The 13,551-nt window shown below is 42.1% G+C and overlaps 1 protein-coding gene across 1 annotated transcript in view; it reads right to left on the bottom strand.

The window, feature by feature from the left end:
* Positions 1-377: 377 nt before the first annotated feature.
* The window catches only part of WDR35 (WD repeat domain 35), a 60,390-nt gene continuing 47,216 nt past the window's right edge, over positions 378-13,551 (bottom strand). Inside the window, exons 20-27 of the mRNA XM_004582617.4 lie at positions 11,614-11,760; positions 10,866-10,998; positions 8,556-8,666; positions 6,981-7,145; positions 6,077-6,217; positions 5,160-5,316; positions 3,581-3,821; positions 378-727 (exon numbers count right to left, since the gene is read on the bottom strand). Coding sequence (XP_004582674.2) covers positions 577-727; positions 3,581-3,821; positions 5,160-5,316; positions 6,077-6,217; positions 6,981-7,145; positions 8,556-8,666; positions 10,866-10,998; positions 11,614-11,760 — 1,246 coding nt within the window. The 3' untranslated portion in view covers positions 378-576. The remainder of the gene's footprint in view (positions 728-3,580; positions 3,822-5,159; positions 5,317-6,076; positions 6,218-6,980; positions 7,146-8,555; positions 8,667-10,865; positions 10,999-11,613; positions 11,761-13,551) is intronic.

Genomic DNA, 13,551 nt, shown 5'->3' with positions numbered 1-13,551 from the left:
ACCAGCAATTGGAAAATCTTTCTATTTCTCCTTATCTCTTCCTTCCAAATAAAAACGAATAAATCTTTAAAATGTTCCTAAAATGCCACCTCCTCACTTTAGGAAATGTAACATAGAAGATATTCAACACTTATTTTTAAAGTAAAAAAAGCTAAGGCCTGTATTCTTTTCAACATTGCAACAGCTAACTTCCTGGTAACACAGCTTAATGTCAACTCTCTGGATCAAATTTTACCCTATTCCCACACCTCCTTTGCCCCCCACTCCCAAGATGTTTAAATGAACTAATATCTTTGATACCATAAGAAAAGTATGTCTTGTTTGGAGTATTTTCTTGGAATTACACAACCAACTAGAAAGACAAGAGAGAGAAAAAATAATATTGATTCCCATACAATTTATATAAAAATCAGAATTATGTCATAGTTATAATTCTGTATGTAGTTATATTGTATTGTACTACCATATATTTTGTGCAAAAATATAATCATAAAATATAGGATTTGTGGAAATCAGCCTTAGCACATTCTTACACACGCGCATATATTTACAGTTACATACACAGTCCATGACTCCTTAGCCCACTGAACTGTGGCACAGGGGACAGAAGTTGTAGTTACTTATTTCCTGAGCAAGAACGCAGTGCTTGCACACACTGCACATCCAGAACTGATATTCGGTGATGGGGCTTCCTGTGGCAACGCACGTGGGTAGCTTTCCCTCTCCGCTGCAATAACAAAGAGAACGGACCAATTATACTTTAAAGCAGTACCTAATGAACTTAAAAACTGAATTAAAGAAAACTTCAAATAAAATGCCATGATTTCAAAAAGTTTTTGTTTTCCACATGAAAAACTTTTCTCCCAGTGAAAAAATAAAGTATTAACATACTTGAAAGACTACATTAAATAGAAGAAAATGTTAGGGCGAATTACTTCAAACTTCAGTCATTTCATTATATCAGCCTTTTTGCACACAGAAATCCAAGTTTCCTGCCTCTGTGGCCCCCTTTACCAGAGGCTCAGAGGGAGAGCAGTGAGCTAGGCAGCAGGAGGTCCACTAATGTGGCTTTATACACCAATCTGCTCTCAAGGAAACCCAGTCAGGCCAGTCCACCATCAAGCAGCACCTGCTTGCAATGCGGGACGCCAGAAGATCAAGCAAACAGCTACCTTTCAAAAACCTTGTCAGCTCTGCCAAGAGCCAGGTCACTAGAAATGGAACTATCCTGGGGGTCAACGAATTTCTGGGTCAGAAACACGGTAGTAAACAAGCTAAACAGCCGTTTGTTCTGCTTAGCTCCCAAAGCATCCATCACTATGGAGGGATGGCCTTGGGTCAGCCACATCACAAGTAAAGCTGGATATTTCCAGCTAGAGACACCTTCTGCTCTGTACCAGCTTCCAATTCCAGCCAGATAATGGAAGTCAGTGGGATGTCTCCCCTTAAAGAATTCCACACCTGTCTTACAATGTCTCTTCCGGTACCCCATGTGAAAAGATAAATGATCCTTGGCCTCACATACTCTGGCCAGGCCCTAACACCCACCTAATTATCAACTCCCTCCTGTCAACTTCTATTTGCCTCTCAGTGGGAAAACTTCTGGATTTGGGTAACAGCAGTTCCTGGGTGCCCTCAAGGTCCCCTTCTGCTGGAGCCCTGCCTTACTGTAGGCCCCTACTTTGCTCCTATTAAGCTCAGAAAGGCCAAACAGTCACCCTAGCTCTTGAGCAGCCAGAGTCCCCATGAGCAGGGAGGAGATTGGGGGCACAGGACTAGAAGTAGGCCTGACTATCTCTGCTCCACAGCTCCTTACTGGAAGAACACTATACAATCAGAAGTATTTCTTTTCCCACAGCCATATATATTATTTTTGTTTGTTCTTTTTTTTTTTTTTAAAAAGATTTATTTTATTTTTATTACAAAGTCAGATATACTGAGAGGAGGAGAGATAGAGAGGAAGTGGAGCTGCCAGGATTAGAACCAGCGGCCATATGGGATCAAGGCAAGGACCTTAGCCACTAGGCCACGCTGCCAAGCCCTGTTTGTTCTTTTTACATTCTGTTTCTCAAGGCCTCACTAAACAGTGTTTCAACTAACTCTTCCTAGGCCAATACAGGCCTCTGCTCATGCATGTTCCAGCCTAACCCTTCTACCATAAAACAAAAGCCTGGGATATTGGGGTTGAGCAGAAGTGACCCTAGTACCCCACCACAGCCAAGCAGACACTCTATCCAAGAATGTTTGGAATGCTGAGTCTGCACAGAAGGTCAACACCCGCCATGATGATCTATCCGCCACAACAGAGGCACCCCCTCAAGAACTACCCACAGAGACTATGTATTCCTATGAACCTCAGGAAGACCTCAAGCTACCTTATCAAAAGGACTTCTAATAAGTAACTCCTCCTCCATTCCTATGTCATCCACACTCATATGCAAAAAGTATTTTTTTCTAATTAAACCTTTAACCAGCTCCTTCTGCAGGGATACCAGCCTTTTCAGACCTCCCACTGCTTCCCCAACCACTGTGAGACCACTGCCTAGAGAGCACTGCACCCAAACTCAGCTTGAAGAAGTTATGGAGGGCCCGGCACGGTAGCCTAGTGGCTAAAATCCTCGCCTTGAACGCCCCAGGATCCCGTATGGGCGCCGGTTCTAATCCTGGCAGCTCCACTTCCCATCCAGCTCCCTGCTTGTGGCCTGGGAAAGCAGTCAAGGACGGCCCAAAGATTTGGGACCCTGCACCCGCGTGGGAGACCCGAAAGAGGTTCCTGGTTCCCGGCTTCGGATCGGCACAGCACCGGCTGTTGTGCTCACTTGGGGAGTGAATCATTGGATGGAAGATCTTTCTCTCTGTCTCTCCTCTCTGTATATCTGACTTTGTAATAAAAATAAATAAATCTAAAAAAAAAAAAGAAGTTATGGAAGAGAATGATGTCCTTTTTCCTTTATGTATAACAAAGGGAGGAATGTGAGGAGTGACTCAAACATCAGCCCAGCAAACCCCTGCCATTTTGGACTTGACAACATTTTAAGTAACTGTGCCCCTAGGTCTCAGCTCCTTTAAGGTTCATGCACCCTTCAGGTTCAAATTTTGTTGTCTGCCAATCCGCTGTAACTTCATAACCCTGTTCCAACCAATCCATTATAACCTATGGCACCATACCTGATGGCCTTATCCACCAATCCCTCACGGCCCCTCCCCTAGTCCTTACCCACTGCTGTGCCTACCAACCCCTGCAGCCCCAACAGTCCTATCCACCAATCCCTTGTGGCCCACCCACGACCCTATCTACCAATCTGTCATGGCCCCGTGACACCCACCCCAGCCATAAAAAGGCACACCTGCACATGCGTGCCCCCACTTCGTCTTGCTCTCCCCTTCTCTCTTCCCTTGGAGCGCCCTCCTACCACTATGGCAGGAGATGGCTCTCTTACTCCCTCTCTACCTCCACTCCCGTCCCGTGGCCATCCTCCCTGCTGGAATACAACCTCCAGCGTGGTTCAAAAAGAAAGGAGGAAAGAAATCCAAGCTTCCACCGGGGGCAGAATTGTGTCTATCTCTAGAGTTTGCCTACCCTTCAAGAAGGCTGTCCAGTTCCGATTTTCTGCTATCTTTTGGAGCGTGTTTGGTGAAGATTTCTAGAGCCAGATCTTCATATTGCTGCTTCTGCTCTGGACTGAGCGTCTCTAGAGACTCCAGCTTAATAAAAGCTTTTGAACAAGTACCAAAGGCTCCGCTGGCACAGGCACAGAGGGCCAGCAGAGAGTAGACCTCCACCGCAGGGATGATGTCTTCATAGTCTCGCAGGTGAAGAGCTAGGGAAAAGCAGACAACCTGGTACTGTTGACAGTTATGATAGGAACAAACCTGGCAAAGAATCCCTGGGAAGCGGGTACAGTTTAACTGGCACAAATGCTAACAAACTTAAGGGAAAGCAGGCTGGAAGGCAGGAGTGCTCCCCAAGGGCTGTGAACCTGTGAACAGCTTGGGCTCTAGAACAAGGACTGCCATTTAAACGGTGCGCATGATCATGCCACTTAGAAATACAGAAATACAGACAATAAGAGCTATTGGTGTCAAAACAACATCTTTTGTTCCACTTACATTAGAATTGTCTGTGGCAAGATTAGTTACTCCTCACTAAGGTATTGAAGATTTCTCTGCACACCCCTCCTAAAACTGTTCTGCACCTCAATTGTTGACATGTGCCTTGTTAGAGTTATAACCCAGTTTAGACTATCCTAAAATCTGCCAAGTTCAGCAAAATTATGCTTCAACACTATAAACTACTAAATACTAAAGTAAAAATAGACACAGAGACAGCTGAATAGTACCCTATAGCCATTTTAAGGTGTATAGAAGCCGGCAGTATATAAACTAAAATTGAAATGTCAATGAAGTAGTCACAGGATGTGGTTAAAAACTTGCATTTTTTTAACATATTGGTTACTCAATACCATGTCAATTAATTCCATAATGTTGTAAATTGTCGTCGATATTATGTTGTGGCTTTAAATTGATAGGGATGATATTCTGCCAGCTCTGCCTTCAGACCAGAGATGGTCGCCCCAACAAACTGTTGAATTTACCTGTACAATAAGATGCTGGACTCTATGATGGGTATACGCTTGCAACGAAAGAATTTTGACTGAATTTGAACTGTAATAGTGCAACAAGGTGGAGGAATCCACCATTGGAAGAGGGTACGGGGAGGGGTTGGGGGAATCACAGAGCCTATGAAACTGTGTCACATAATGCAATGTAATTAATAAAATATATATATATGTATATGTATTCAAAAAAATTGAACTGTCTGTGGCACTCGAAACATTACTTTCTAAAGTGTGGATAGATAGATAGACAGATAGATCAAAAGAGATCAGAGAAGGATAGGAAGCATTTGAACGGGCAGCTAGTGTATAATATATGTTCTTTACACCAAGCTCAAACTTCTTCCTGTCAATATGTATGTGTTGCTTTCTATGTAAAAAGAAATTAGTTCAAAAAGAGGAATTCACAAAACAAACTACATACATCATAACCTCAAACATGTGAAAACAAATCCATAGGGTAAAATGCTATAGAAACTAATACGCAGGCAGACAAAAGGAGCTGTCTCCTTCCCCCGAAAGGACTCCCCACAACAGGCCTACCTGTCTTGAGTGCAGTATCGACATAGCCCTCGTAGAGCTGTCTCTGGGCCAGTATGAAGAAGTGGTACGCCTCGGCCCCTCGCCACGCGTTGTCTGTGAGACGATTAGCTGGAGACAGAACCTCCTCCTCCAGCAAACCAGCCAAAGCAGAGGTGGCCTGCAAGTCCAGAAAGCCACTCTTTAGGCCAGTACAGACACCACCGTGTCAACTCCCAACTCAAACTCTGAGTTCACAGAGCATTAAAATATCAAAATGAGCAGATTTTTTTTCCTTTTTTATTTTAAAGGCACGGAGATAGAGTTCTTTCATCTGCCAGTTCGCTCCCCAAATGCACGCCACAGGCAGGCTGAGTCAGAGAAGTCAGGAAGTCAGATTCCATCAGGAGGGTCTGACATGGGTGCCAGATGCCCAGCTACCTGAGCCACTACCTGCTGCTTCCCACAGTGGGCTCGAACAGAAACTGGACCAAAAGCACAGCGGCCAGCACTTGACCCAGGCACTGCATTATGGAATGCAGGGGTCCCGAGCAGGCCATTTAACCACAGCGCCAAATGCTCACCCCTTTAAAAATGAACAGACTGCATGATTACAAAACCATAAATATATAATTAAATTTTTCCACGGTACTTCACAATTTTGTTAAACCTATACAACCATATTTTTAAATAGAATTGATTCAACTTTAACTGAATATAGGTTCATTAACAAACTCACATATAGTCATATGTATATACATATACATATTCCAAGGAAGTTTTTAAAACTCACCGACTAGGGATAAGCATTTCCTGAGGTTACGATGCAGACATGCAAGCTGAACAACATGTCCATAAAGATAAGGAGATGGAACTTCTTAAATTCTTACATACTGCGGATGATCCGACATGATCTAACACTACTGAACATTCATCCTCACCTCAGAATTCTTTCCTTTCACTTTTCCTCGCTGAGCGTTTTTTATTTGCTCGTGGTATTGCTCTATAAGCAGAGCTGCCAGAACGTAGAGCTTCTTGACACGCAGAGGTTTAGTTCTTTTCTTGGCCTCCTCGTCTGCAATCTTTACATGTTAAAAGAAGTGAAAGAAGATATTTATGAATCTATACTTGTGCAAACATAATCATTCCAAACATTTTAAATTTAATTCACTAAAAAAGGAAGATGGAATATAAATACCACACATTAATGGCAACTATTTAAAAACCTATTTTCTTTCCTTTGGTACTTCTAAGCACTTAAACCTCACCTCAGCACCACAGCTCACACAGCCCCACCGGTGAGTTACAGAAGGATGTGCTGACAGAATGGGCAGCACTTCCTATAACACAGACTCTAAAATCCCACGTACATAAAGATACCCTGCACACGTCTAAATTTACCTAATTTTGAGGGAAATTTTTACTCTTTAAGCAAAGAACAGAACATAAAGTTTGCACAAATGATTACGGCTCCACATGGACGTTATGAAAGCGCAATGTTTAAAACCTACACACTGAAAAGGACTCAAAACTCAATTATCAACAGGATTTAGTTCCCAGGCAAGGGGAACTGTACTTTGTGATCTCAGCAAATTCTTGTAGTTAATGAACTTGCAGTTAACTTCAGTATTGAACATACATGTGTTAAGCTATCAATAAGTTGCCAATATAAACAGCTTTGCTGGTAAAAGAAACAACTCTAAATAACATAATCGCACTAGCAACAAAAGCAGAGGGATTTCTGCCATAACAACAAATATTTGTTTCCACAAAAAATGGAAAATGTGTCCTTAAAAAAGGCTTCTAACTAGGACAAATCAAACACTCACCAAGATGATATATTACCTTAAACATCAGTTTGGCAGCATCAAAAAAGTAATTGGCTTTCCGATAGAGTTCTATGGCATCAAGAGTTTTATTCTTCTCCAGTAAATGAGATGCGTACCTCGCTAACAGGGACCCGATTTCCTTAATACTATGACTTTTAGCCAATTCAACAGCTTTGTTCCACTAGGACAAAACAAACAAACAAATAAACTCAGTCATTCAACTATTTATAAATTGAACAAAATTTACCACCATAAATAATACACCTCAAAATAAAAACTGATGAATATCTTCACCAATCATTCAAAATCAGAGTGACTCTGAAGTCAGTAAGCTAAATACAGGTCAAAATGAAAAATGATCTAAGATTCATCTGCCTCAGATGTACATCTGAAAGGAAAATTTCATGTTTAGGATCACATTGACCTTCCAATTTCTTTTCTTTTCTTTTCTTTTTTTAATTAGACAGTCAGATACTCAGAGAGGAGGAGAGACAGAGAGGAAGATCTTCTGTCCAATGATTCACTCCCCAAGTGGCCACAATGGCCAGAGTCGCACCAATTTGAAGCCAGGAACCAGGAGCCTCCTCCAGGTCTCTCACGCAGGTGCAGGGTCCCAAGGCTTTGGGCTGTCCTCTACTGCTTTCCCAGGCCATAGGCAGGGAGCTGGATGGGAAGCGGGGCTGCTGGGATTAGAACCGGTGCCCATATGGGATCCCAAGTGTGCAAGGCGAGTACTTTAGCCACTAGGCTACAGTGCCAGGCCCCAACTTTCCAAATTCATTTTTTTTTTAGATTTATTTCATTTTTACTACTAAGTCAGATATACAGAGAGAAGGAGAGACAGAGAGAAAGTGGAGCTGCCGGGATTAGAACTGGCAACCATATAGGATCCTGGCACATGCAAGGCGAGGACCTTAGCCACTAGGCCACGCTGCCAGGCCCAACCTTCCAAATTCATTTTTGTACAAACTGGGAAAAAGATATTTTTACAATGAAACAAAATATGCAAGTCCAGTTATGAAAACATCAGTTTAACATTTAAAAGTTATTCTCAAGTAAATGTAGCTTTATAAAATAAGGAAAATACTTAAAGATATTCATTGACAGTCAATAGTTTCTATAATTCTGTACTTTAATTTTACTTAAATTTCAGCTCCTAATATCAAATATGTTTTCCATAACAGGCAAGAAAAATAGATTTGCCAAAATAAATATTGATAAAGTAACTCAATTCCCTACTAGGCAGTGACCAGCCATTAACTGGTCCTTCTTTGGAATCAAAAACCCAATCCTAATCAAATGCAGAAAATTAACAAATTACTTCCAGACACACACTTGCCAGACTAACAGCACAGGGTTTGTTCATGTTCCCATACCACCCCCACGGTGGCACTTCAGGAGCTAAGAGCAAACTCCAACACTTTTTTTGGCTCTCAACTTTCAGGAAGAGAGAGAATACAGGGCTGGATCTTTTCACAAAATTCACAGGGCTCTGCAGCCCTTCAGGGGTGGCGACCTTTAGGGGACGGCCACCTTTAAGGGCCTGCGAGCCAAGCCAGCACGCTGCACACCCTGCGCTCCAGTGCCTTACTTGGTTGAGGTGCACACAGCTGTCTACCGCTGCTTTGGGTTGATTACATTTCAAAAACGCAGTCACCGCTTGTTCACACATTCCAACTCTGACAAACATTTGCGCTATTTCCTGGAAAGACAAAAAGGGTACTGTCAGATTTCACAGGCCAACGAAATCACCTATATTTTAACTTAGCCAAAGTCCACAGGGACCCATGATATTGCCTTTACGGCGGCTACAGCGGTTTTTCTTTTCAACAGACGTCGGGACAGGGCTGTAAGTCAGAAGGGATAGATGGTTCCATAAAACCAGAGCAGGCTTACACTGCCAGTGGGATTTTTTAACCAGGTCCTGAAGACACTGCCCTCTATTCTTGGGCCAGTAACCAGTCCACAGAGACCACCCTAAAATAACTGCTGGCATTACTCAGTGCTAATCAGCAATTCAAAGCCCAAGGAAAACCTTCCATTTACAGAGCTCACAAAAACCTCCACAAAGAAATGCCCTATTTGTCAGTAAGGCAGTGAGACCCAGGGCAGAGCTTCCCCTTGGGGTGGGTAGGGGCAAGAATCGCAACAGTAAACCCCACAGTGGCTGCAATGTCCATTTTCACAAAGTTATTTTTTCCCTTTCAGAATATCTAATTTATCTCCCTACCCCACTTTTAAAATATTTTTGAAAATACAAAAGTATATTTTAAATCCAATGATTTTTTTTAAAATATTGCTTATATCCTTCTGATTACAAAGTAGCAATTCCAATAGGAAAAGATTTACAATACACAAAAAAGTAAAGTTACTCATCATTTTACTATCTATAGAAACTTCACTCAACAGAAACGTGCAGTCTCTTACAGCTTTGTCCAATAATAACATATATGTGTGGGAGCTTCAGAAAATTCATGAAAAACCCCTGAGCGTTTTCAGTTTTTTATATGCATGTGTGCTTGTACACAAACCATGATCACACTATACACAGTTTTGTACTTTTTATTTACCACTTAAATATCATGTCCATCTTCCTTTATTAGGAAAATTCTAAAATGGTTTAAAATAAGCATTACTACTTAATTTCTGATTCTTTTAGTTACTTAATTATTATGCTTATTGGTGTTTACTCTAATATTACTACTCTGGACATCTACGGCAACATGTTTTCTACCTCCTCAGACACATGTGACGCTAACACATGATATACTAGTGCTTCCACACACCCAGGGCTCTAGGCCACTCAGCTTCCCTCCTAGTCAAGAAAACACATGGGAATGAGACGAAGTGAGTGAAACTGCATTATGAGAAGCACAACTGCTCTAAATCATACAGAAAAACACATTATCACATTTCCACAGTTCACACTAGTCAACCAATCAACAACAAAAAACTGTGAGGAAGAACTCCCAACTGACATGGACACAATGGTTCAAACCCTGCAGCCAGAAGCTAGAGTTCTTTTCTTAATTTATATACTTTTTTATCTGAGAGGCAGAAATACAGAGAGGCAGACAAACAGAGAGGGCCTCCATTCTCTGATTCATTCACCCAAAATGCTTGCAGCACCCTGGGGTGCACCACAGCCAGACATCAGAGCTGGGAGCTCTAGTCCAGTACCCTGTGTGAGCCATCCCTTGCGCTCTCTGGGCTGTCCCCTGTGGGCTGCACTAGCAAGAGGCTGAAATCAGACACTGGAGGCCCACGTACCATGTCAGATACTCCACTACAGGAAGCGGTGTCTCCACCAGACCCCACCCCCAGCGCTATTCGCTCTGTAAGCATTACTCAGCTTAGTAATATGTTAGATAAACACATAAAATACGAACTCATTCAAAGTATTCAGCAATTAATTAAAAGAAGCCTTAAAAGAACATTCAAAAGACAGAGAACTCTGCTTTGGGGGCTGTTTTTAAACATTAAAATGTTCTTGTGAACCTAATAAAATTGAGCTGTTTTTAAAGCCTAAGCTTAGCAAATTTCAGTTTCAGAGTATTCTGAAGCAAATGTCTATCATTAAATCTATAAATACTTCATGTTTTCAGTTAACTTACAAGAGTAATTTTATTTAAAAAAAACTGAAGAGATTATAAGATTACAATCATAGTAACAAAGTATGACTCGTTTTACCAGCCATTTTCAAGCACTGTAGAATTATATATTACTATATAATTAAAAGCATGTCTAAGAAACTATAAAATTATAAAATAATTTAAATTTTTTCTTATTACAAAGGGTAATTCCTAACTGTAACAAAAAAAATTATATAAAGTAAAATTTAACTCCAAATACTACAAACTCTGAAAAATTCAATCCAAAAACTATACTTTGAAATACCTACTGGAAGCAGCTTGTGGTTCTCCGGAAGTGAACTGGCAAGATTCTCCAGCCCTTCATAGTCTTCTAACATGTAGTAACATTCAGCTAACCGCTCCTCGTTCCGGCCTTGCACATAATACTGCACAGCATTCAACCTACACAGAGAGGAAAAGAAGGAAATCTACAATTCTCGTCAATCTGCTGCACTCTGACCAAAACTGTTCCTTCATCGGAGCTACCAGTAGTAGCGTCACTCGATTCAACATCTGCAGTCACAGACAACATTGGAAGCGTATGTACATGTGGGCAGGGGCAGTAAATCTGAAGACAGTGAGGTACATTTCAGTTGTAACTTGGAGTGTTCTTGGGAAATGCTGTTTAAATTCCCGGTGACACAAACACTAATAAGCACATCAGACTGGAAACTCAAGCATAAAAGACAATAATTTCTGGTAGCTAATTACAAAACAAATATAAGACATATTTGTAACTTTGTTCAGAAATAAATTATCTATCATCTTAGAATTGTACACTGTGGCTCGAATAGCAGAGAGCTACCCAAAGCTGAATGCAACTTCTAGGTTTGTCAACTCCAAAGCTTCCAGCGCTCATCCCCTAATTCCAAGGATCTCTCTGCACTGTGCATCCAGGCCTATTGAGTGTTCAGATCCACAAGGACAATCTTTTCCCAGAATGATTTCCTAGCACTCAGGAAGCTACAATGGTAAGTGTTGCCTGAACACCCCATGTGCTCTGGATAAGCCACGTACCACTTCTGTCGATCCGCAAAGTAGTCTCCGATGGCGTTGTGGGCTTGTTCAAGCAGACTGTCATCAGCGTCACCGGAGCCCGTCTTCAGGAGCTGGAGTACTCTGAACCAGTCCCCCAGTTTCAGCCGGAGACTGATAGCGAGATCTCTACAAACAACAGTATTCACTCATCCAGCCATGGGACAAATGTTCACCAAATGTCCACTCTGCACTAGCTACAGCCCGACAAGCTGAGAGCACACATTAGTGATTATACAGACATTCTAATTCTAGGCCCTTAGCCTGACCAGGAAAGAGGTAATGCAGAGAGCTGATGCTATGGTTTGAAAGAGTCATCTCCAGAATGTACAGTACGTTTTTTTTTTTTAAGATTTATTCATTTTTATTGGAGAGGGAGATTTACAGACAGAAGGAGAGACACGATGGCTGAAGACAAGCTGATCCGAAGCCAGGAGCTTAGTCTAGGTTTCCCACACAGGTGCAGAGTCTCAAGGCTTTGGGCCAACCTCTACTGCTTTTCCAGGCCACAAGAAAGGAGCTGGGTGAGAAGCGGAGCAGCCGGGATACAAACCGGTGGCCGGCTGTACTTAGCTACTGAGCCATCTCACTGGGTCCTATACACTAAATCTTAATCCCCACTGTGGTAGTACTAGGAGATGGCGTTTTTCAAGAAGAGCCTAAGTCCACCCTCATAAGCTAATTAATGCCTCTGAACGATGTTTCCAGGGAATTCCCCTCCCCTTTTGGCCTCCGTTCTCTGCCACAGGAGAGTACAGCACTCATAGCACCCTGTTGGAAGCAGAGAGCAGGCCTCATCAGACACCGAATTCCACGTCTTGCCCTCAGACTCCCCTGCTGCCACACCAGGAGAAACAAATTTCTACTCTTCCTACACTCCCCAGTCTCAGACGCTGTGCTACACTGAAAAAGTCTCTGGAAAGAAGACAATTCCTTCCCTATTGTCTCCCGGACTTTCAATTTATTTAACAACTGATGAGTTCAATAATGTTTCTTTTCAGTAATTTCTTAGACATGATTAAGTTTATTTCAAAATCCAACATACAGACACATGTTGGGTTTCATATTTCTTTCCAGTGTTTAAGCTGTATTAGTCATCTCTTGGGAGTAAATAATATTAAAGAAAGCTTGGCATGTTTATAGCTGAAATGAAATTCATGTGCACTTTATATAAAGAAAAAAATGAAATATAGACAATAAACTCAAGCCCTTAACTTCCTTTGATTTCAATTTTATGCCTTTCAACAACAGAAAATTGTTTCTTCTAAACTGAAGAGGGGAACAGAAATAATAACGATGACCTAGGGAACAAATGATACAGCACCCTAGTCTCTGTGGTCCTACAATTTTTTCCACCACATCGCAGCATCTCCCCCTAGTCAGTCATTAACACACATAGAAATGGCCTATTATAAACCACAGATTAATGAAGGGCATGTGGCCTCTCTCAGTGACAATCTAGACTGAAATAGTTTTATTAAAAGAAATGGTATTGGGCCTGGTGGCGTGGCCTAGCGGCTAAAGTCCTCGCCTTGAAAGCCCCGGGATCCCATATGGGCACCAGTTCTAATCCTGGAAGCTCCACTTCCCATCCAGCTCCCTGCTTGTGGCCTGGGAAAGCAGTCGAGGACAGCCCAAGGCTTTGGGACCCTGCACCCATGTGGGAGACCTGGAAGAGGTTCCTGGTTCCTGGCTTCGGATCGGCGCGCACCGGCCCGTTGCGGCTCACTTGGGGAGTGAAACATCGGATGGAAGATCTTCCTCTCTGTCTCTCCTCCTCTCTGGATATCCGGCTTTCCAATAATGGTAAAATCTTAAAAAAAAAAAAAAAAAAAAAAAAAAGAAATGGTATCACATATTTAATGTAGATCCTCCATTGAGCAAAAATTACCCCTGCACTCACAAATCTCTGGGGCTGCC

The sequence above is a fragment of the Ochotona princeps genome, chromosome 8, assembly GCF_030435755.1.
Source record: "Ochotona princeps isolate mOchPri1 chromosome 8, mOchPri1.hap1, whole genome shotgun sequence".
Taxonomy (NCBI): Eukaryota; Metazoa; Chordata; class Mammalia; order Lagomorpha; family Ochotonidae; genus Ochotona; species Ochotona princeps.
Note: the sequence above shows the minus strand (reverse complement) of the source record. Positions and strands in the feature narration are given on the sequence as shown.